General features: G+C 37.7%; 1 protein-coding gene across 4 annotated transcripts in view; it reads left to right on the top strand.

Moving 5' to 3' along the window:
• The first annotated feature begins 2,488 nt into the window (after positions 1-2,488).
• Positions 2,489-26,017, top strand: part of ESR1 (estrogen receptor 1) — a 162,941-nt gene continuing 139,412 nt past the window's right edge. For 2 of the 4 annotated variants that reach the window (XM_082277193.1, XM_082277192.1), the window contains exon 1: positions 2,522-2,562. In XM_082277193.1, coding sequence (XP_082133319.1) covers positions 2,538-2,562 — 25 coding nt within the window. In that variant the 5' untranslated portion in view covers positions 2,522-2,537. Of the gene's footprint in view, positions 2,563-2,761; positions 2,838-26,017 lie in introns of all 4 variants that reach the window. The other 2 variants (XM_082277195.1, XM_082277194.1) reach the window with 2 other exon arrangements.

Genomic DNA, 26,017 nt, shown 5'->3' with positions numbered 1-26,017 from the left:
TTTGTACTCTGTCTTGTAGGTGGTGTACATCCTCCTGGCTGTGCTTTTATCCCACATGGGTGCATTTCTTTCCCTAAACTGGCATTCCTCTAGCCATTTATTTCACTCTCTTTGCTTTAGTTTTTTCCCATATGATTACATTTCCAGCCCACTGACTTACCTATGATGGAATATTGTAGCATAGCCCCCCTCCCCACTCCGTGTTTTGCAGCTTTCATAGGTCCCGATTGATAAATAAAATAGAGGAGAGTATAACACAAAGCAAATGAAATAAGCTGTGTGTTTGACTACAGAGGGGTTCCTGAGATGATTTGCACTATGTTTGCTGAGTGAAAATACCCTGAGAAAAATGTTACTACTTAGCTAGGCTTTGTCTGAAATATGGTAAAGCATGCCACTGTTACATTTAAAATTGATCCAAGGGATGATTTTTCATGAAGGTTTCTGAAATCAATGAACAAGGGGTAGCTGAAGCCAATTTTCTATAGCAGTTTTAAGAGCTATGACACAATTTACTGTTTTGTGTATTTTGTGTACTTATATCAGTGCCCTGGTTCCTCTCTCACCATGATCAATGGCAAGCTTCCATCCACTTCAGTTCTGCCACATTACCTGCAGAAGGGCACAATTTCAGTGATGCAAAGCTTCTTCTAAAACCACAGTGACAGAAGCCATGTACCTGGTAGAATACTTGGAAGCATGTACACAGTAATATAAACTATGCTTTTCAAAATGTACTTTTTTTTTCCCAGAAAACCCCCATCAAATAGTTCCGATTTTGTAGCTTTAGAAAGGTTTTCTTTATCTTTAAATAACCAATGGCTACAGCTTTGGTGTGTACTTCTATACTAGTACTACTACTACTTTGAGTCAATGTTCAAGTTTCCTTTCTCAGCTGTTAATAAGAACAGAGAAGATACAAGGAGCCTCTTTGTGCTACCATGTTTATGTGGACTTGTACCTCACTTTATGAAAAATTCAGTTTAAGTGTTGGGGTAGCCTGCAGAATAAAGCAGATCTTGGCTTTTTTAATACCAAGTTATTTGTCTTGATTGATGATATTCTCTAATGATGTATATATTTTGACACAGGTGTGCATTTATTTCTGGGAAATTTAATCTGAGATTTTATTATTAAGAAGCTTTGCGTATGGGGGGGTTTTACCTGGATTTTTTTATTTTATTTTTTTATTATTATTATTTGTTTGGTTTTGTTAGGTTTTTTGTTTGTTTGTTTGTTTGTTTGTTTTTGTTGGGTTTTTTTGTTTTTTTTAATGAAAGGAGAACAATTTGGGTTCTTAACTCATGTTCATATTATTTTCAATTATTTTCCTGCACAGTTGGGAGTCTGCTATGTAGGATTTTGAATTGCATTCTCTACTCCTGTGTTTATCCAGAAGGTCTTGTGAGACAGTTGCATTGAAAGGGTGGGATTTTCAATATTTTTGCCTTATAACTGCAAGGTGAGGGTGACTGCATTTAAAGACTAGAACAAGAAATTGTTTCCTGTCCTTGTACTGTTAAGATATACAGCATATTTCTCTTTTCCTTGGTCACAGTTTCTCTACTGCTGTTTACATTTTTCAGCAAACCCCCTTTCTGCAATAATTGTCCTGAGACTCACTAGCAACAAGGAAATGCTTGACATTTTATAGAATGTAAAATTGTATCAATCTAATTTCAAATGACCAGGAAATGGTGAAAAAGTTCGCTGATACAGAGGTAACTTGTGTTTCCTGTAATCCCAAGAACAGTGTTTTGCTAGAATTTATTTTCTACAAGCTTTACAAAACTGGAAGAGCTAATCTTCTAACAGGGATACCTAGACAGAAGCCTTAAAATCAGGGTATATTTTATTGTTGGACAGAACTTGCATTTGGTCACTAATTCGTCTGTTCAGCTTTTGACTTGGATTCTTTGCATCTTTGTTTATATCTTTATGGTTAGATTATTAGATTTATAGATTTACTGGGATGTTTTACAAACATATTGGTCTGCTACCATATTTTTTACTCATGAAAGAATTGAAAGCAATCTTTGAAATGTGTTTACAGCTCACCCAATTATCTTAAGAGTATATCCTTTTAAAAAAATTGCTTCCTCTCTACAAACAAACTACTGGAAACCTTAGCCTGAAAATGAAAATGGTTCCAGCGGTGGGAGGCTATTTTTAAACTTCAACAGATTTATTTTAAATTTTGATAGATCTTATTTTCTTTTAAAGTCTGGTGGTTTACTAGAGCAGTTAGTAGGTTTAGTTACATACCGACACAGGCTGAGATTTATGAACCTTTCCCGTATATTGAAAAAGGTAGCCAATGCCAGATTGCAAAGTTCAAGGCATTACCCATTTTTCAGCACAGCATAGGTTGCCTTCTAAATTTAACACCTTCTGCTCATACGGGCGTGTTATCATGCCCACGATACGTCTTTTCTTGAAAATGTGTTTCTGGTTCAGCTTCCTTGCTCCCGAGACTTTTCTATTTTGGTTCCCAGTGTCATGTGATCCTCCTGGCCAGTGAGAGCCCCGCAGAGGGAATGGCAACAGCCTGCTGGGAGCAATGTAAGTCAGAAAAAACTTCTGGTTTTTGCAGTTTCTGTCCCTCACACTCAATTTTAAAGGCTGCTTTTACCCTGAACCTTTGCTGGGCACACCCAGTTATACCTATGGAAATGCTTGGAAGTTGGATGTTTTGCTTTGGCTTTATTTTTTACTCTTTCAAATGTTACTTACTATGTTCCTTTTTTCCTGTGTCCTGCAGTGTCGCTGAGAAGCCTAAAAAAGCAACAGAAAACAAGCCAAAGGCATTGCAAAAGCTGCCTAAAGTATGTTTTAAGGTGAATATTTCAGGTGTAGTAGTACTTTGTTTAATGTGTGCTATAGATGGTGCCATAAATCCTGTGCTGCAGTTGCGAAAGAACGATGTGACCCCCCCGTCCTGACACGCAGCCCCTCAGTCAAAATCCTTCATGTAGGTAGAAGGATGACAGTAAATAAAATAATCTGATATCACATGCTGGTGCCTTTACCAATTGGCTGAGACATAAATGGGGAAAGGACTTACTTGAATTTAAGGGCAGTCATGCACCCAAGGCAGTGTATAGTTTTTCTGATATGAATGAAGTGAAATACTGTATTTTGATCTCCGCTGATGCTGAGCAATACTTATAGCATATGATCTTGAAACCATGTATTTAGTGAGATTTGTCATTGGGGTGCTTCCCAATGACATATGGGTACAAAGGAAGAGTCTGATCTTTCTGTTTTTTAACACAGGCTCTGAACTCGGTAAAATTTACCGGGTAATTACTGAATAATGATTTTATCTAATGGCATTTTTTTTCATTAATAAATACGATTTTCCAAAAATCATTCTTCTCGATAGCTGGACATACTATATATATGTATATATATATGTTTTACTTATTTTCTATTTTGGGGGTTTTGGCTTTTGTTTTGATTTAATTTGTTTTTCTTTTATTTTTCTTTCTTCCAAATTACACGAGCTTTCTTTGGAGTTTACTTTTAAGTTTTGGAGTTACTGTTTAAGTATTGCTAAGCTTATTTTAAACTTGGGTCCCTAAGTGATATGCCTTGATATCATATAAAAGTTTGAGAATGAGTGTTTGGAGAAAAGCATAGTGAAATAAGCTGGAATCTTTCTATTTCCCTTCATGGCCTATAGCCTGGACCTCAGATCACATCACTTGGAGGTGCAGATGCCATTACCGCACATTTCACATTTCTGTATTTCCTTTGTGTTTCTGATCTATACCCTAATGACCAGGTATTAAATGAAGGACTGTTGGAAGACTTTTTTCTCTTTCCCCCTTCCCCAAATTAATTTTGAACAGAGAAATTTCACTTAATGGTTACACTGAAGTAGAAAGAGCACATTAGGTTTTCAGATCAGTTCTCATTATCATAGGCACTGGAAAAAAAAGCCCGTAATTCTGTGTTGGTTGAATTGTTGCAGTGTTGGAAGTGCAACAGCATCTATGTATAAGTATCTGACCCAGAAACTGAAAACAAATAGAAAAACCCATACTCATTGTGCAAACTAGATGAAATTTAGAAGCCAATCTTACAGAACTTTTGTTTAAAGGTTTGTGTTGCTGGTTTTGATGAAAAAGTGAAGCATGTGCAGGACTGAAGATCGTTTATTCTGATTTAAAGAAAAAAATTTGTCCATTAGATTATAAACCAAGTTCTAATCCAGTGTTGCTTATTTGCCTTCCCTTTATGAGTTTGCATGGTACCAGTGTGCAAATAACGGGAATTTTGAGATTGCAGCTCAGAGCTGGATTCCCTGTTGCTTCCCACAACGTAATGCTTGGGCTTGTGAACACAACTCTCCAGCCTAAAAATGGTGCCAATCTTGTGGTAACCAGAGAAATTGCAATAGGTAAAATATAATGAGTTAAATGAGAAGATCTGTGCTATCACTTCTTTTCTTTTTCTTTTTTTTCTCCTACTCTGATTTATTTACTTCATACATGCTCATCGGTTGTCTTTGTTTCTGAAAAGGAACTTAAGAACATACTAAAAAAATAAAAAAGGGGGGTTGTGGACAGTAAAAAGCTTGTCTACAGGGACAGTCAAACAGTTGCATAGGTTTCCCAGAGAGGCTGTGGAGTCTCTATCCTTGGAGATATTCCCAAACGGGCGCTGCCCCGACCCTGAGTAACCTGCTGTGGGTGACTGCTTGAGCAGGGGTTGTTCTGCGTGACAGGGACTCTGAGGTCTTTCCAAGCCGCAGCGATCCTGTTAGTCTCAGAATTACCCTCCGCCATTTGGAGCTGCAGACAGTACTGCTACTCTGGGGAGAGATCAGAAGTCATGTGTAGACTTTAGTCTTAGCCTGTCACTCTCATATTTTAGACCTTGCTATTTTGCTGCCTCAGTTCAGTCATTAATCTTTCATTTGGAGTGATGGCCATGATTGCCTTGCTGGCATTGCCCAGTACACCCCGCCTGAAATGTCACTGCCCAGCAAGGGATGGCACTCCAAGCTACTCCAAGTTACTTCAGGCAGCAGTCTCTAATCCCATGTCTTTTGTCTGCTGTCTCCTCAGGCACCAAAGTGTAGCAGAGTGGTAGGAGGAGACACTGCTGAAAAGAGTAAAATTAATGGCAGTACTGTGGGGAAAGTGTAAGCAGAAACTAAAGAGACAGGGCCAACATGGGTTGAGTTCTTACACCCATCTTGCTGCTCTGCTTGAATGTCACTGTAGAATTTCCAGAAGCAGAGGAGGGGGTGTAGGAGATTGCACAGGCTGTGCCAGGGTTTGTGGAAGGAGGGGAGGAAGAAGCAGATCTCACGGGATCCCTTGGAGGCTAATGTAAAACATTAAGCCCCAGTCCCATACACTGCATGCAGAGCTGTACCCTAGAGACCTGATGAATGGTACAAGAGAACATGAGATCTCTGGGTAGGAATTGAAAGTACAAAAGTAGGGAAAAGACAAAACAAAATTTTAATTGTTTTTTATCTATAGAAAGCAACATAAAATGCACATGGAAAGTGTAGAGAGTTCAATAATACCTTTCACATTAACATAGGGATATAACTTTAAATAAAAATGGCAAAACCTAATAGCTTAACTTGTGTTTCAGAAAGATTATTTTAAATCTCTTTTTGCCATAATGCTATAGGTGATGATTTTGCTTAAAGACTATTTATCTTGATGAGATTTGGAACACTTGTCCTGAAAGCAATTGCCAACATAAATCCAAACAGGTGTGACTGTGAATAAATTCAGACTGGAGCTGGAAAAGTAGATGGGTTCAGCCTCCTATCACAGGGGTAGGCTAGGACATGTCGCTGTTTACAACAGGCTCGGGGAGTTGGCTACAGGAGGTGAAGGTTTGGTAGCAGGATTACACTCAATGATTCAGATGTCTATTTCCATTTCTGGCTAAACAGTGTAATTGGAATTTAGACAGTATTTTTTTTTTCCTGAAGAACACAAATTATAAAAATATGACCATTTATTTTCTTAACATATTATTCTCTTTTATCTTTCTTCATTTTTGGAGAATAATGGTATAGATAAATGGGAAATAAATTTGTGCAATACTTTCTTGCAGATGGATATGATCAAGGGTGAAATACTCCTTTTTATTAATTTTAGGGTACAAAACCTCACATTCCAAGGAGCCTGCAGCAGCTCAGTCTGCCAGCATTCAGTTGATGGTTGCAAACTAGTCTGAGAAAGAAGATAAATCTGGAGGAAAAGATTTTTAAATAATTACTTGGTATTGAAAAATTTGCTAGATCTGCAAGATATAGATATATCTTTCTCTCTATATATATAGTGGCTGGCATTTGTGTATTTGCAGATTTCTTTGGTCTGTAAAAAGCCCTTTTCTATATTGCACACTACAAGTAAATTTATTTATAATTTCCCTGACCTATTATTTGGGTTGTTGATATTTGCTTTTTTCTTTTTTAATAATTTCTGTTACAATTGCATACTGCAGACAAAAGAACAGAATCTTGTCATTTAAGTATGTTCTAAAATCTAAATGGTAAAAGTTGGTTAGTTTTTAAAGTGGAAATAGTATTTGATTTTGAAAATATCTTTTTTGGTGGTATTTTTCTATAGTTTTATTAATGCTCATATAAAAATAATAGTTTTATTACAAAGTACTTCAAGTACTAAAAATACCATTTATCTTGTGTTTGATTATTTTAAAAAATTGAATAGTTAAAGGAGAATTATCTGCAATGAAACAAGGCTGGAATTATGTGTTTATATTCCCAATATTTTATTTTTGAAAGAGTCCAATTGCAGTTCTGTATAGAGACACTAATTTTGTATCTGTTCAGTTCTAAATAGCTTTCATTGACAGTTTTTATGGCTTCCAATAGCACAGCAATTACAGGTTAGATCTGCCAAGATGCCTTGGGGATTATCATAACTGTTGATTCAATCTGTATATCATCTGTGGCAGCTAAACATAAACACCATAAAGCCAAAATTGGTCAGATATGAATTTTGGCAATTTTGTCAAATCACTTTGAAATCCAAACCAACAGAAAATGAAAATCTTCTTTAGACTTCGTCCTTTGCAGTTTGCTAGATAACTTCAGTGTAACTGTCTATAGTTTTGCCTTCTACATTCTTCAAGTGGAGAGAAACTGGTTGTGTCTTCACAAATAAAATCATTGAGATTTTGTTTTGCAATTATACAGTAGGAAGAATTTCACTGCTCATTTTATTGGCTTCATCAATTTTGAGGTAATGGACTTGAATGGTATTTGTGGGCTCACATTGCTATATGGCTATAAATTGACAGCCTGCTTATTCATTCCAAAATACCATTAATCTCAGACTGTGCTGAGGCAAATGTACCTGCAACTGTTGCCAGGCTGTGTTCCCTCTGTCCCAAGAAATCATTCAATTTCTGCTTGTATTGTCTTCCTCTGGCTTTGTCTGAAGGGCACTTTCTATACAGGCACCGATATCTTGCTTGGACACGTTTGGATATAAAACCAACCCTGAACTCTTAATTTCATATGCTCATTAGAAAGCTGTGTGCATTTCACAAGCGAAAAAAGTGATAATATTTTTGTCCCAGCCGGTCTGATTGTTCTGCTTTGTCAACCTGAACTTTATGTAATTTAAACTGGGCAATTCTTGTGGATTTGTTTATAGTCCTGTGATATGTGTTGCTCTATCCAGCTAACAGCTGCTTTGCACCAAGCAGGACAGCCTTCCGATGGTGTTTCTGTGCATGCTGGTGTACCAGTGCTGTGACCACTGCTCGGGGGCATGATGCTTGTTGTAACTTCTCGTCAGGCTAAACAAGACTCTGGGCCATGTGTCAGGCTTTATTGTAGTTTCCTTAATTGGCAACCAGCCCACTGCTTCGACTCAAAAGGTGTTGGATAAAAAGCCCTTAAATTCTAATAGTCCACTTCCTCAAAAATGATGGCTTAGAAACCCTTAGATTTTGTACAGTACACTTCACTAAGTTCTCAGCTCCCACAACAAACTTCTCAAAGGTGCTGGTTAACAAGCCACAACACATAACTAAATGCTGGTTAGCAAGTCACAACACCACTACTCAAAGGTGTTGGCTAAAAAGCCACAACACCCTTCCACAAGCTTCCCGCTCCCACAACAAGGTTCAGTACTGAGTGGAATATAATAGCCATGCTTTGCCCATGGCTAAGGGGGAGGAGAGAGATAATGAGAGAAAAAGAAGAGAACAAAGAGTATCAGCAGTCCTTAGATTTTGTGTTGGTCTGCTGCACGTATAGTCCAGAGCAGGGGAAAACAATGTATGTGAAAGAAAGAGGAAAAAGAGAGTGAGGGGACCGGATCTCCTTCTGTGTATTGTTAAACTGTGCACGCCTCTCAGCGTCAAATGGATTTTTCCCACTGTTTTGTTGGCGCATGCCTAGCCCGCCCTTTCAGCCCTCCTCCAGGAAGTGAGTCAAAAGGACTGAGCACCAGTGCCAAGGTGAGCAGGAAGCTGGCTCAGCACCGTGCTGCCCCACCTCTGCAGGACCCTCTCCTCTGATCTCCTTGTCTTAACCATGTCATGGACAAAACATGCCAATGCCTGGTCCACCACCCCTAGACACACAAGAGCTTGCTCTTGCATATGCATGTGCAGACTTCAAAGCAGGAGGGCTTCAAGGGCGCCAATTGAGTGAAATTTTGTCATTACATGCATCGTGGAAATTCATAATTATTTCCTTAACACCTCATTTTTTGTGGGGTAGTCTTTTTCTTAATAAAGTGTTTGCTGTTTCTCCCTGGCAGAGTTTGTATGCAAAGTGCCCATTGCAAACACTGGGAAAGTAAATTTAGAGAAAAAGGGAGGTTGACATAAGAAACAGAAGATTACTTTCATAATTCCTTTTGGACTTTTGACAAAAAATTGTCTTAAATATTGATTTTTTTTTTTTTTCTTCCTTTATTTCTTTTCTCTTGAAAGCTAGCAACATAAAGGATGCACTGGTAGAAATACCTTTACAAATAAAAGAGAGAAAGCTAGAGAAAGCTGAATCAAGAGAAACTGAAGAAGCTTCATGAACTAGATGTCAAGTCAATTATGATATTTTTTCTTTTTTTAAACAAGAACTAGGCACAAGCAACTAATCTTTTTTCCCTCAGGGATTAAACTGAGGCAAGTAAGACAAACTGTTCAGCAAATTTGATCTTTGGTAACTTAAAGGATTGAAAACTAGACAAAACATTGTACAACTCATTATGTTCAAGGTAAAATATTTGTTCTTGGGGAATGTATACTTTTTGAATTGAATCTGTATCAGCTGCTTTGGTGTTACCAACCCTTCAACCCAAACTGTTGCCACAGTTCTAGTAAAAACTCAGCCAGTTTAGGTCCTCCCACCTGGATATCTGGATTGGGATAGAACCATGCCTATTTTGTGCTGCTCTCCTGTCATGGCCTTCCTGGTGGGTTTCCAGACACTGGTGTCCATGCATGTGAATGTGTGGCAAAGTTGTGATGAGACAGTGGGGCCTGGTGTCCTGGTTGGCAATAATGCTAGACATATTCCTCGAGACTGCCTGAAGAACCAGTCTTGTGTCCCTGTGAGGAGTCAGTCTGTGTTTGGTACACTTTTTGGAGCTTTCGGTTTAGTTTACCCCAAATGGAATTTGTTTTTTTGCACATCCCAGCTGCTCTGTAATCCAAGCCAATGAAGGAAATCACTTTAAAACCTCACTACTACTGTGAACAAAACCAGTAGCATAGACACAGATTATTCTTATTAACCAATTTCCTTCCCTATTGTAACTAATGTCACTAATTTGTCTCCGCACTAGATCTGCTCTAACAAGAGAAATAACTCCTTATGAAAGACAGGACCTTCAGGCTTTAAAGCTACCTATGCACTTACAGAAACATAAAGGCAAAAACAGGTATTTTGGATATAAGTGGAACATTCCTTCTCTTAAGAACACTCTTTAAAACTCATTATCTCTCTAGTGATTGAAGTCTAATGCATGTAACTCCAAAGCTTCTTGCACACAAAGCACTTCATCACTCTTGACCTAAAGAGGAGCAGAAACATTCTGCATTTAAGCAGAAACTTATTTCTGCATAGGTAGAAGCATAAGGTAAGGCACTATGACTTGCTTCTGCATAGACACAACTCAGAGTGTATCTGATTCATGCTGGTAAGTTTTTGCTTTAGTCTCATTTGTTGAATCCAGCTTAAATTGGATGGCTATCCCAGTACTGAGCTGTCATAGCAACCAGATCATGTAATTTGTTCACGGTGCTTATCCACATTTATCTTAAAGCTCAGTTAGGCTGTTTTTCCTCTCATGGACAGGCTGATCTAGACCTTCACTGTTCTGTCAGCTGAGAAGCTTGTGATTTCCATAGTAAATTTATTTGCGGTGCCAGCTTTCTTTCTTTGTTCTAAATACCTTGAAATACATTTATGCCTAACTTACTTATAGGGAGTAATCAGCTTTCCTCTGATCTTTGGTGCTTTTTAGTCTAAATGAGTTGAATTTTTAGTCATCATCTGTTTAATATACTCTTTAACCTTCAGATCTTTATTGGATTCCAGCTGCCGTTTCATCCCATATTTTATGTTGTGAAATCCTTTTCCAACTCATTGCAGTTGGCCCTCACTCTTACTACCCTAACATGAAAAAAAACCCTTGCAAGTTATTTGTCAAACCTTTTTTGGCTTGGCTTATTGCATTTTTACATTCACTCTGCCAGAGTTTTGTCTTTTATTGTCCTCAAGACAGCAGCTTCAGGGGTTTTTTTGAAGGGCTGCTTCAAATAATGTCTTACATTGGTAGTTAGCTGTTTTGGTTTTCCTTATGTTTGCTCTGCATCACTCAATATATTCTGTGTACTAACTAGAAATATTTTGTCCTTCTGTTTGTCTGCTTGGAAGTTCCTTTGTTGCAATTTCCTATTTTTTCCAATCAAGCAGTATTTTAAGGGATTTTTAGGCTTTGCTTTCTCCTGCATAAATGTATAATTTAAGGGCTTTATGACTGCTATTAAAAACTGGCTCTTTGGTAGCAAAATTCCAGATCATGAGGCCCTGTCAAATTAGTATTTGCTTATCTTGTGGGTTATGTGTTTGTCTGCTCTCTGAAGCATTTAATAGTGTCTAAAGCTTTTGTTTTGCAATCATGCACAACTTTGGTATTTACTTGATTGTGTTGGGACCATTTTCTGTCTGCTGACATAGTTTGTCTCATCTCTGGCAAATATATATTTGGCAAATATATATTCTGTATCACCAGTCACCAGCTACAGCATAGTTGGAAAAATCAGGAATAGTGAAAGTGTACTGGGTGTTCCCTTCTGTGTTCTGCTCAGGGCAGATATGTTTGAATTTTCTAGCTTTTTAAGAGTACCATCAGTAAGTCTTTCTTCTTCCTCCCCTTTCCTCCCCTCAAAATAGCATAATGCAGCTGAATATCTACTGCTGGTAAGGATGTTTTCTGACAGCTACATTTTGTTTCCTGCTATTAATTCTAAATCTCTTCTTAAGTTGTGCTGTATCATGCATCTCCTGTGCTATTTTCTTTTTAGTATGTTGTATTCTGAAACATGTCAGCTAACTTGTCCTCATGACTATCAATTGCCGGCAAGTTCCTAGACTAGCTTAGATATTTTATTTTCTGATCTCCTCCAATCTGACAGTATCTTTCTCATTGATGTGGTGACTGAATTTGGTATGTTGGGATGGGGATTCTGCACATTTGAAGAACATGTCGTTAAAATAAAGTCACCACCTTCTTGCACTTACATGAAGCAAGAAGAAGAGGATGCTGGAAATGCCTCAGCAGTGGTAGGAAGCTCTGAGTGGCAGTGCTGCTGAGGTTTCTCACATCACTGTGTCTTGCAGTCCATCATGTTCTCCTCTTGTCTCTGCTCTTGGCATCTGGATGCTGTGGGGCTTCATGAGACAGACCTTGGGAGACATGTCTTTGCTGCAGAGTTTGCCTTACAGATAATTCCCACAGAATGAGCACAGTCCTGTTTCTAGAGCTTGTGTGTCTGAAAAGACCTGCTTTGACCACCCTTGCTGACTTGTTTTGTAGCACAACCTGTAGGAGCTCTCCAAAAATTTTTGAAATACAGCTGGTTGAGGAGAGCAACTCTGCTTCATTACTTGATATCGGTCTGATATCAGCATGGCATAGGTGTCTGATGGGAAATTATCTGTGCTGTTAAAAAGGGCTGTTCATTTCTAGTCTTTGTGTGTGTATTCCCAGTAGGTGGTGTGTCAGGGACAAACAGAGGCAAAGGTGACTCTACTTGCTGTTGTGTTTCTCCCTACTGAACTGGGATTATCAGGGCACAGGGTAAAATTGACAGCTCCTGTTTGGCTGTCTGCTAGTGCTGAAAATCTTTTTGAGTCACTTCTCCTCAGGACAGAGTAGTATGCCTAGCAAATGGCTGGTATCCCATGCCTTCCCCCTCCCCACCCCCCACACATGCTTTTATATTTAGCTGTAATGGAAATTATATTGCTTTCCTAAAGGAAGGTTATGAAACATTCCATGCTGTAGCCCTTGATTAAAAGCAGTATTTTTGTATTTATTATTCCGAGTACTATATTTTTTCTGCACATCTGGTTAGTAATGCTATTATTCTTACATTCTTCTCCATTCATCATTGCATTTTTTAAAGTCTATTAAGTTTTCTTTAATTTTATTAGATGGCAATTTGATTTGTTTTACCAAATTGTTGGAATGTTGTACCACATTCCTTACAGTAGGAAAAATATATTACACAATGCTATTGTTCTTATCAGCCAAACATCTTGAATTAAGATTTATTCGGTGAATTTAAGAAGAATCAATGGATACTTATACATAATATACTTATATAATGCTATTGGTTGATATTATTATACTAGTCTCTACTTCTAAATTAAAACCTTGATTTTTCTGAACCAGAACAGACTTACTGAATGCTGCTGTGGTTTTTTTTGTCTTACTGTTATTGAGAATACTAGTTTCATTTTAAGAATTGACTGATGTCAATATTAGGATTTCTTTTTTTTCCTAAATGTTTTAGAAAACAACCTTCCTTGCCTGAACTACTGCCTTATTTTTTTATCCCTTTGTTTTAGTTATTAATTATTATTTAGATTAGTTATTAATTTTCTAGAATTCCTGAAATGCTGCCTTTATATCTGTTTTCACTCTATGAATATATTCTCTGCGCGTGTTTAATCTTGCCATTATCGTTTGAGTATCCAAAATTTTATTATCCCAAACTATTACTAAATTTATAATTTTTCACTTGTTCATCTTTTAAAGCAAAGGTGAACCAAATTTTACTTTTCCTTTTTATTTTTTCAACTGTGATATTTTTGTGAATTATAGCTTTTCCAAAGAACCAGTAAAGTATGATTAAAAAATTTTCAAATACCATTTATGTTCTCTAGGCAAACATTTGCTTCAATTGATTTTAATCCTTATTGCTTTCATGCCCGTGAAGCTGTTTCTTTAAAACGGGAAAGGGATATTGTCTGTGTGTATGTATACATGTATATGTATGGCTTAGTCTTGAAGCAATTACAACTTCTTTCAGTCTAGTTGTTATCAGTGGCATCCCTGTGATTGTAAACTTTTTCTGTTAAATTATTATCTCTTCTTCTTTTGTCAAATGATATGTAATTTCCCCAAGCTGGCTCCAGCAATTTTTGATTTGAGAAACTACTGTTTAAGATTTTTAGGGTATCCAAAGATTCGTTAGCACTGAAATTTCAGAAGAAAGTGCCCTGTGACAAGGATGGCTCACACTCCATATTTAGTTTTGCTCTAGTCTTCTGTTGAACTCTTTTATTCTTCCTTTGGATATTATTGTTCTTTGATCTGTTACTTTTCTTTCCTTGATTGTAAATTCCCATCTTTTAACATATATCACTATATTTGTAGTGGGTTTTATATATTTAATAACATACTTAACATTAAGAACATAAGAGCTTTTCTGGATCTATGCCCTAGTTTCTGCTGCCTTCCTTTTTTATGACCGCTTTTATCTTGTGTTTCACTTTCTTATCACTCATTCTTCTTTTTATATTGTTTCCTTACCTTGTCTACACATCCCACAACTCTCATGCAATTTTCTTTCTTGGCTTCTCTTTTTCCCTGTCCTCCTTTTTCAGTCTTTCACATCTCTACTCACAGTTAATAGCTCTAAAGAATGATTTACAGGATCAAGGTTACTATTCTTGACTCTGTGTTCATTTAGCTATATTAGTATTAAAACAACCTACCCTGAGAAAGCATCTGTTCTATTGAACATATATGTACCACTGGAATCATAGGGAATGCAGTTATTAACACCCTTTCCCCCCCTTTGTTTTTGTTTCTCATGTAACTTCTGAATTATAGTATTGGAATTAAGGAAACTGTGGATACAGTGACTTGTAACAATTTTGCAGCCAGTTCCCTTTACCTTCATGGAATTGCTAATATTGCTATCTTAGAAAAAGCAGTCAGTGAGGACATGAAGAAATACTATGAATGAAATGAAGAGCTAATACAAAATACTTCCACTGTTCTGCATTGTCTGAGTTCATAGATGGTGGCAAAATCATTGATACTTATGAAGTTTAAACCACGAACCTTACCCTGTCTGGTAAATGAGAACACTGACATTACTTCCTACTTGATGGAAACTTACTTTGCTCCTATTCCTTCGTTCCTTTCTGTTCCTTCCTTTCTCCCATCCTCATAACAGAGCTGGTCTGTTCATACTAAAATGACTGTTAAATTGAAATAGCAAAATAACTCACCTCTAAGTTGCCTTCTAACTTTGAAGCATATTAACTTGTTCTGGGCGTACATGATTGATGGTTTCAGCAATTTTCTTCATTATTGCTTGGCAACTACAACAGGCAAGTTGGTTTTCCATTCTGTTGATGGTACATCTTTGAGCAAACAACTTTCTTTCCTTAGTTGGCCCAGATGTGTCAGCCAATGAGGTAAAGAAACCTCCCCTGTCTGTATTATGTTTTGTGTTTGATCTGGGGGTCAGTTTATAAGGCAATGTGAAGGTTAAAGAAGACACCCTCCATCTTGGTGAAGGATTTCTTCATCTTCTGGCAAGCCTGTCCTTTCTGCACAATGTTAACATAGCAAATGCTTATGAAGAATACTTGAAGTAATCTTACTTGTCTTTGGAGCTTTCTTTGTCCTGGAAGCAGGGGGAAATGAAGGAAGAATTCACCATTGGCTGAGCTGAACTGTTCCCAGCGCTGCTGTAAAGATGCTCTGGTGGTATGTGCTGTGGTTTGGCTCAGGCTGGAAGGCACATTCAGCTGTGTTGCTGCAAGATGTAATCCACAGGATGAAGCACTGTTAGTTGTGTGTTTCCACACTATTTCCCTGAAACGTAAAGTTGCAGTTACCACTTGATGCCTGGTTCAGAGGGAAACTCTTTAGTCCCTTTGCTGGTGGACTTTCTATTGGCTGACAGTCATCACCTTTTTTCCTCTTGCTTGTTTCCTTCTCATTGTTATCTGTTTTATTTTTTGCTGTCTATCTTCTTTTGTTCAGGCCTTACCTTCTTCACTGTCCCTCCATGTTCCCTATACCTTCTTAGGTGGTGACATTTCAGACCAAGACTGCACTTTCTGTCCTGTGTGGTAGCTCCCTGCATGTGTGCTGCTCCCTGATTCCTTTAGGGATAGCCCTTGTCCCTCTTGCTGACAGGGTCTGCTGAACGCAGAGACTTTTGGGACTTCTTTCTAGATCCTGTAGCTACCAGCTCTATCACATCCACAACTCTTGTGAGTGGCAGGAAGGTTTGCCCATGCTGTCTTGAGAAGGGAGGAGAAGCATAGCCAGAACAGTGACATCTTCAGATGATGAAGAAGTCTCTGACTATTTTCTCAGTGTAGAATGGTTTAGGAAACTGATTAATTTCATCGTTTGAAAATGGTTTTGGCTGCAAAAGTGTTTTCAGAGAGTATGAAAGTCAAAAGCATAATTAAGATAAATTTGACAGCTTTCAATTTCTGCAGCTTATTCTCACTTCAAACTGCCACAAAATCTGTGAGGAAGAGGTGACTCACAAAGCTGCATTTCTGTAACTACCTTTGATGTATCTTGTTTTTTTCCTTTGGAGAACAGTTGCTTCCTTTGAGTCTGAACAAATACTGTGAAAAACTTAGGCTTCATTCTTTAATGAATATAGTAATGTGTGCATGTGTGTATATATATATATACATCTACATATATCTATACACATGCATATATATGTGTATGCATACACACACAGACACACGCATATTAAAATATTCTAGTCTTTAATGATGATGCCATTAGCACAAACTAATTTCATATATCAATAAGTTAATTTTGGAGAGACGCTGCTTGTCTCTGTCATGGTTTGGGGATGGTTCTCCCCAATTTAGTGCTCCCACTGAGACTCTGCAAACTATGTGCTGCTTGCTCATTTTCCGCCTCCCCCTTCCTTGTGGCAGGCTGGAGATGAGAATTGGGGATACAAAAGGTAAAGATCATGGTCTGAGATAAGAACAACTTACTGGAAACAGCAATGAGATAAGAAAACAAACAGCAACAACAACAATACCAGTGACAGAGGGTACAAGAAATGAACGATTCACATGGAACCCCCTGACAACAGACAGTACCTCACTGCTCCCTCTGCATGCTGTGTTGCTCCCAGAAGGGAGCCTTTCCCCCATCCCTGGAAAATGATGTGAGGTTGTAAAGAATAACTCGGGGTCTTAGCCATGTCACCTCCTGGCTACTGCAAAAATTAACCCTCTCCTGGGACCAGGACAGGCTCTTACTCCCCTGCTCTCCCCTCAATGTCTTTCAGATCTGAAACTATATTTTGCTTTTTCTCTGAAAAGTATTGCTATACTCAAATTATGGTGTTTCTCAAACTGGCATTTCCTGTAGATTTCTGGGTTTGTTCTTTTCATTTAGGTTATTAAAGGGCTTCCCTGGCACCTTTCAATAGAATTTGTCCTGCATATGAATTAGAAAACAATAAAGACACTCATGCACACACAAGCTTTTTCAGATTATTCTTGTATGGGTAGAGAAGAGGGTGTCATCTTTTACCTGAATGGCTTTTTAAAAATACCATAATAGCTTGTTTCTTGTAAAGATAGCTGATGGCTGAATGTTGGATATAAAGATCTGAAGTATTTATAAAATCTGTCAAAAGAGACACATGCTTTCTTTATATATTTCTTACTTCTAAGTGAGCCTGCCACAACTGAAAAATTGGAAATAACAAGCATTAAACCAACCCTTAAGTTGTTGAAGAGCTCCAGGAGAACATCTGGCTTAGTCTCATCCAAAGACAATCAGCCTTATAAACAGTGATGGTTTATTAATTTCTGTGTATGAATAATAGCTTTATAATAGAAATATCTTTGAGATAGCAGGTGAAAACACATTAAGGTCAGAAGCTTGCAAAAAAAGAAGCAAGTGTCTAAGAAGGGCATGATTAGCAATTAGAAAAGATGTAATTCTCTAGGCAAGTTTCAAGGAAGAGATTTCCTATTAGAAAATCCTCTCAGACACACTTGTCATGGTAGGTTATAGTTTATGAAAGTGAGCAGTGTTCAGGAAGAAGATAAATGGTCTGACTGACATACAGGAGTAGCAAATGAACTTTCCTGGATCCTTTTCACATGCACAGGTTGTGCATAGCTCTTGTTCTCTACTACTCTTGACCCATTGTCCACTCACTCTAATTCTGATTCTACTGATAATTGTGGGATCCTCAGGAGCCTTTCTCATTGTGATTTCATACTTAGGTGGGGTAGTGTCAGATGGCTGTGATATGACATTAATTAATGAATATTGACATATTTCTTGAAATTTTCATGCTGATATTGCTATAGTAATATGAAGCCTTGTTGTAAGAGTATTACTGGGCATATCTATTCTATTAATAGACACATCCTTGAAACTTTTAACATTATGTCTCAGTTTACTGTTGGCTTTAAAAGTCTGTCTACTTTTTAAAAGATTTCTAGTTCTTTGCAAACAGCTTCTGTATCAATCTTCTCAGATGAAAACACCCTCTAGACACTTTGTGCATTTTTAAAATTCCAGGTATTTTTGCTTGGTTTTTTCCCCCCTTCTATTCTCTTGCCTGTTCGTTTGTCTGGGTACCCTTAGCAACATCTTTTACTGATGGAAAAAAGCACAATGCTTTCTGTAGTGTCACTGTGATTGAATCAGAAACAGAATTTACTTGCCAAAGCTTTTATGTTTTCAGTTTCATTGTTCCTTTTACTATGCTACTATACTATGTTTAGTAGTGTGTATCAGGGGGATCTACAGATTTCTGATTTGTTTTTTCCAATGCTCATATTGCAACCTTATGTGGAATTAGGAAGTGGAATAGTCAGCTGTGTGTAGTAGGATCTCTGGCTTTGGATTGGATGAAGAAAGTATTCCCATTTATATTTTGTGTAATTGCATATTATGGGCTGCAGTCTTCAGAGAAATCACTTTTCAGAGTTCCTGTGATAATTCATTGTGTTCTCATTATGCTGCCGAGGAATTATCTGTAAGAACTGAGTCTCAATTTTTGCATCAACTCCCTTAATTCTGGAGGCCAGGGGGTGCTATAGGTATATGCATTATAATCTATGTAGGTTTAGTAGTCAATATGAAGCCTGTTGTAAATTTTAAATTTCTTACAGTTCTGAATTCTGAGTGTTCCATTTCTTAAAGAATTATTTCAGTGGTGTGTGTATGTGTGCCTGCACTGGTTTCTAGTATAATTTGTATGTATATGCATCTTATCTTATGGAAAAATGAGGCTCAGGCCTGGAAGATTGGCCCTGGGAGATGATGGACCTTATAATGATTTCTTTTCTTAGGAGAAAGGACTTTTAGCATGGAATGAAATGGGGGAGAAATAGTTTATTTCCCAGATAAAACACACATTTAAAAATATGAGTAAATAAAATATATTTATACCCTTATGTGTGTTTTGATGTTTTTTCACAGTTGGAAGATTTTGAAAGAATAATTTTCTTAATCAAATTTTACTATTCGAAAAGAAATATTATTACATTTAAATATTAGGCAAGGTGAAATTATTTGAACTATGTATTCTCAGAAGCAGTTTAATAAAACACCTGTTACTCCTTTCCTCCTGCTCTAACCATTCAGATGTGTTAGCAGATATGAAGTGTGTGAGCCTAATAAATTTTTCATAAAGTAATAACATAGTGTACACAAATGTTCACATATCCTGAGTGGAAAGGAGACATCAGTAAGTTCATATAGAGCATGTCATATCTGTTTTTGTTTGTGTGTTAGAATCTTTGACGAACTAGTAATTAATTAACAGATGGTTTGCAGGTAGTAAGACTGGGCCGAATTTTTTTTTTTTTAAACCCCATTTTCCCAGAAGTGGTTATTTGAGATGACAAAAATCTAATCCTCGTCTTCTAGGTTTTAAGCACCTTTTTGTCATGCTTTCTGATTTCCTTTTCTAATATGTCACATTATTTTACTGACTGCTGAAATGCTATACAACTGATTTGAAAAGGTTGTCATTAAAATAATAATTTCTTTATTTCCCACTGCTAACAGTGAAGGACTAAATCTATATATAATTTCTGTCTTCAAGGCAGCTTATTAACATGTTCTGCAGACGTGTATAATGTCTGCTAGCTTTGTGTGTATACAGTTGTACATGTCTGTATGTATTCACACAGAGACTTTTGCAATTTTTATTTCTTCCCCAGGGGACCTTGTCAGACATGTATGTCTTTTGTGTGCATTTGAAAATCATTTCAGTTTGGAGTTTGGAGCTGACTTTGTATTTAAAAAATAATTAAAATAAAAATTAGTTGCTAATAAGAATATCCATTGATACACTAAAATGAATTTAATTGTTTAAAAATGAGTAGACTACAGCCAAAAAGGCTATGGGCACGGTTTATGAATGTTGACACAGCATGAAAATAAGTAAGGCAGTGATTTCACTTTATGAACAGTCTATTAGCAATGTTGACTCGAGACATTCTGGCTGTCCTGCTGGTGATTCTCACACAGTTACAGTCACCCCCTCTGTAGAGCAGACTCACTGTCTGTTGAACTGTACTGTAATCTAGATCAGCGAACAGATCTAAAAAAAACTTAGTAACTGTGAGAGCTGTGTGTATGTGTGCATTTTAATCTTGGATCAGAAAACCCTGCAACCTGCCAACAGTACTTCTGGTCCCACTGAAGTAGTGGCTTAGGTTTAGGAAGGAACTACTGAAAAATGAAAGGCCAAGAACCCTCTAAATCAGGAAATAAGCATTGTAGAAAGGAAATATATTATCAAAATTCAAGCTCTTTTGCTCCCATTGAAGACCACGTGTGTGAGAGCATTGACTAAACGCTTCTTGAACTCTGTCAGGCTTGGTGCTGTGACCACTTCCCTGGGGAGCCTGTTCCAGTGTCCAGCCACCCTCTGGGTGAAGAACCTTGTCCTAATATCCAGCCAAAACCTCCCTGACACAACTTCAGGCCATTCCCTCAGGTCCTGTCACTGGGCACCACAGAGAGGAGATCACTGCCTGCCCCTTCTCTTGCCCTCACAAGGAAATCATAACTGCAGTAAAGTTTCCCCTTGGTCTCCTCCAGGCGGAACTGACCAAGTGACCTCAGCCAGCTTCTCCTCAAGGCCCTTCACCAGCTGGAGCAGCTTTAAGGGTTGACTGGGAATTGATCAATCTCACAGTAATGGTCCTCCAGCTCAGGGCAGTGAGACCCCCCTTGGTCTGTCATTGCTGTTGAAGACAGAGATAAAGAATGCATTAAACACCTCTTCCTTGTCCATGTCCCTGTTTGTGAGGTGACCACGCTTATCCTGTAACAGGCCAATGTTATTTTTACACTGCTTGTTGCCATTAATATATTTGAAAGCACTCTTTTTATTGTCCCCCACAGCTCTGACCAGTTGAGCTTTGGCTGCATGAATTTCCTCCCTAAGGTGGCAAGCACGATCACTGTATTCTTCCCATGTCACCTGACCTTGCTTCCACTGGGCATACACCTTCTTTTTTGTCCTTATTTCTAACAGAAGATTCCTGTTCAGGCAAGTTGGCCTTCTGCCCTCACCTGCTTGACTTCTTATATTTGGGAATTGTCTGCTCCTGTGCCATTAAGGAGGTGATGTTTAAAAAGTGACCAGCACTGATGGATCACAGCATCCACCAAAAATATTTTTCCAGGGGCTCATCCCATCAGGTTTCATGTATACATACCACTGATGTCAACTCTTTGGGACGGGGCCAAAGCCTCAGCTCCTCTTGTTTCTTCCTCATGCTGCCTGCATCAGTGTAGAAACATTTCAGGTGTACTACATTGTAGCCAACACCTCCTGAACCAGTTTGAGGGATTGCATTAGGGCTCATTTCCTCAAGTTTTGGCACAGCATAAAGGGATAATACTTCCACAGACAGAGTCCTAGACAGATGACTTCAGTAGTGATGGGAAAAACGGTTATGAAAGTATTTTGACTTGGACCCATTACCTAGGATTAGGGAGATTTTCTCTGTTGATCTGTATAGAAATTACGTCTGACTTTGTTGGTCATACTGGTGCAAAAGGGGTTTCTAGTGGCCAGACTCTGACCTGCGATGTTTGTGCATGTCCTTTTTCCCTGAAGGCAATCGGTATTAATGTAACTGTCTTTAGTCTGACATATATCCAAAATGATTTCTTTTCGAAGGGTCAACTTCAAGTCACCATCAGCTTATCTAAAATCTATTTTCTACTGTTGTTTGCTACCATATGTATCTGAACACAGTACATTATAAATGCAGTTCTTTCCTGGAGAACTGAACGTCGCCATCTGGGTGTGTCAGTGGCTTGAAGGCTTATTTTTTTTTCTTCTTGGTTTGACAGCAGTTTCAAATAAATTCCTGGTGACCATGGGCTTTTTCAACTGCAAATTAAGAGGAAGTTCTGAAAACATTTTAAAAAGAATGGTGTGTTCGTTGTGGTTTTTCTATAAGTTTTGCTTGCCTTCCTTTTCCCTCTTCACATTCATTTTTGAATGCTGTTTTGTATGAGAATAAGGAATTTTTTTTTTTGTCATCCAATTTGATACTTGATGGCATATATCACAACTCTCCTTAGTGTGTCAGACAGTGTCTATTGGCACATGTTCAGCATGTCTCCTGAGAAACAATGTGTTTTCTCCATTGACATTAAAATATTATTTCAGCAGTGAGACTGGCTTCTAGTAAAACAAAGTAGGTATAGATACTTGATTCCTTACTGCTAATGAGAAAAATGTTTTTAACTGCTTTTTCAGTAATGTTCACATTACTGAACATCAAAAGCAGAAATATGAATACTGCAAAATTATAAGAACTGCTATTCCATTCTTAGTTCAGTTTTAAAGTTTATGCTGAGTATAGGGTAAAATTCTAATGACATAATTGCATGATATTTCTTCTAAAATCTCTTTTTCTGGCACAAAATACAAGAGATATAACTAATGAACGTTTAGTCCATGTTTCATCATCATTGTGTAATGTATGGTAAAGTCATTATTTTAAATATTGCTGTTAAAACGTTTTGGAGATTAATAACTTTATTAATTTCCTTTAAATCTTTTTGTGGTTTAATATAAGACACCATTTCAAAATTATTGAGGAAAAGAGAGCAGAAGTATTTCTATTTTAGAGATCAAGGATGGGATAAAAATTAGATTAGTAGAATTTAGTCTTTTGAGACCTTATTTTCCCAGCACTTAGCATTATAAAGCACTTTAAATATCAAACCTGATAATAATTCGTGTCTAATCCCGAGGCTAAAGTGTCAATCTCAAGTTCACCTCTGATTTACAAAGGAAGTTAAAACTTCCAATTGAGTGTATTTAAAGTAGGATGATGAAATAATGTGAGAGATATTACTCTTGAGATTCCAAGGCTGATAGTTTTATCATCTGTCAAATTGTAAATATTGTGATTATATACTGGCAAAGACAGTATCTGTTTTTTGAAAAAAAAAAAAAAAAGAGTGGTTAACTACAATCTGTCTTCAGTTATATGCTAAGATTTAGACCACATTTTGAAGGAAGGAGGGATTAAAAACTACGTAATAAAGAAAAAATGAATTAAAACCAAATTTGATCATGCACAGTAACCTGATTATTTCTTTGCTAATAGATTTTCCAAAGTAAGAAAACCCTATTGGTTTGATGTACATTAGTTGGAACATTTGGGAAAAAATTGCAGGGAAAGGTATTAACTAAATTGGTGAAGATTAAAATCCCTAAAGCATAAGGTCTGCAGTAACAGAACTGTACAATTTACTAAGCTGTAAAATTGAATTGTAATGCTATAAAATGAAAGGTGAGTAATATGGTCAATTGTCCCTATAAAATGAGATTTCCCTGCCTGAAGTTAACTAAAGAATACTTCAAGTCAGGTATACTTAGATATGTTTAGGTGTTTGTAGGCATATATCAGTGTAGTAGTTGTTAATCGGGTGGTTATGAATGGATACCATTAATGCAGCTGTAATCGAGTCAATATGCTCAGGTGTTTTCAGGGTATTTCAAAAAAGATATGGAGGTACTGCTGTTGGTCCAGCAAAGGGCCACAGAGGTCATTCAGGGACTGGGGCATCTAAGGGGCAGAAGGAACTGTGTCTGTTCAGCCTAGAGTGAAGACTGAGGCGTTCTCATCAATGTGTATGAGCACCTGATGGGAGGCAGCTGTATACACATATTGTATAGACATAAAGAAGACAGAGCCATATTCTTCTCAGTGGTGCCCAAGGACAGGAGGTGATGGGCACAAACTGAAACTCAAGAAATTCTACTTAAATATAGGAAAAAACTTTTCTTACAGTAAGGGGGGGGGGGGGGGGGGGCGGGTCAAGCATCGGAACGGGCTGCCCAGAAAGGTTGTGGAGTCTCCACCTGTGGAGATACTATGTGGACTGGCTCTGCACAGTCCTAAGCAACATGTTTTGGCTGCCCCTGCTTGAGCAGTGAGGTTGGACTAATGAATCTCTCAAGGTCTCTCCACCTCAGTGACTCTCATATCTTGGGATGCAGAGACATATCTATTCAATTGTATAAGGTTATTCATCATATTTTATATAATTTTTGTTCAAGTCACGTATGTGCTAGGAAATTGGTTTGCACTAGAAGATGAGCAAAAAATGTAGAAACTGTGATTTGAAAGGAAGAAATCTGGAAGAGGTATGAGAGATATGACAGAATACTCTGAATCAAGGTCTGTAATCTTCAGGTAATGGATAGTGCTATTTAAGCTAAAAGGCAGTAACAAATCTGAAAGTTGATATGAATGTAGAGGTTCTTAAAATATGTGCAATGAGATTCAAGAATAATTTTCCTCTTAGACTGTGAGATTTTAGCTGGTAACAACTATCTAATTTGATCAAAATGCAGTAAAATTTCACAGGGAAGCTGAAGATCCTTCTGACATGCAGCTCAGCCTCGAGGATTTTGAACTCTGCTTGAGAATACAGAAGTATTTGAAATGGTCAGTGAAAGGACAATGGATGTACTTTTCTCAGTGTTGTCCTTGGGAACATCACAGATTATCCACAGAAAAATGTATCCTGTGTACAGCACAGCAAATCACTGCAATAAATTTTAGCCCAAAATGCTGTAAGAAGCTGAAAATATGAAAAGAGCTGTTGCACAACCTTAATTACTGGCAGTGTCACTAGACTTCCTATAATGCAGTTCTATAATGTTTCTTAAATCAAATCATAATATTTTGTTCGAGCCAGATGCATAACTCTATGAAGTGGTAAGAATTGCAGTATGCAGCAGGATAGAACTATTTAATGTATATCACTGCTGTTCAGGACACTTGAAGAAAATAATTAGGTTTATTAAAAGGACTTTTGGTTAGGTAAACATTTCTGCTTGACGGGATTTGCATAAACAGATATGAATTTAGAATGATTCTCTGCCCATGATAATATTTGCCTGTTAACATTCCAAGACAATGTGCTGAATCTAGGGTCAGTTCTGGTGCACTCTAACCAAGTGCCATTGAAAAGAAAAAGGCACTTTTGTGATTTTTCCCCTTTCTTGCTTTGTACTGAGACTGTGCAGCCTCTGGACAGAGCTTGGCTATTTGCACATTATGAACAGCACAGCCTAATTAGAGCACACAGCAGTAACTGGGAGCCTGTGGGATAGGACACATTGAGTAGGTGAAAGATGTGTTGTGACTTCTTCCTGCTACACATGTGCTGGAACCTCTGACACTGAAAAAGCTCAAAGATAAGAATGCACTTTCCCTTCCTTTTAGCTCAACCACGTTGCTAGAAGGGAGAAAGGTAGGAAACATGAGAGAAGGAAAAGCAAATGCATATGCTCCCTCTAATACTCTCCCTGCCTTCAGTTAATTTAGGGATTCAAGGAGCCAGGTGGGGCTTTTGAGTATTTTGAGTGAACTTTAGCGGATTGATCTTCTAAGTTTTCTCTGTGTCCCTTAGAATCCAAGTGAATTTAGAGCATCTGGAAAATAATTTAGCAATGAGCTCTCTGTTATATGAAAAATTATCTCTGTTTTGAACCTGGCTCTTGGTGGCTTCACTTCATGCTCTGTGGTTCTTGTGCTGGTAAAGAGTCAAAACCCACCCCTTTTCTCCATTTTATTCATGATGTGGCTGATCTCTGTCATACTCCCTCTAATGTGCCTCTTTTTAAGAGCGCAATCCCAGTTTACTTTATTCTTAATCCATCATACAAAGGAGACATTCTGCACATTCTCCAGAACTTTTGTCATCCTTGGTTATCCTAAACCTTTTGTGTCCTTCCATACGCTGCTTAGGAGGAAGGGACAAAACCTACAACTGGTATTCTAGGCATAGAAAAAACGTAGATTTATGGCAGAATTCTTTGTTGGCCATTTGCCAATCATAATATTTGAATTTAGATTTAAGAGTGTACCACTCATTATTATAACTCACTTATTTGCTTCATTCTGGAGATTTTTAGTTGTCCTGGGTGGACATAATCTGATTCCGGCAAATTTTTT

The sequence above is a fragment of the Coloeus monedula genome (genome assembly GCF_965178545.1).
Source record: "Coloeus monedula genome assembly, chromosome: 2".
Lineage (NCBI taxonomy): Eukaryota > Metazoa > Chordata > Aves > Passeriformes > Corvidae > Coloeus > Coloeus monedula.
The sequence above is the reverse complement of the archived record's forward strand: the minus strand, read 5'-3'. Positions and strand labels throughout refer to the sequence as shown.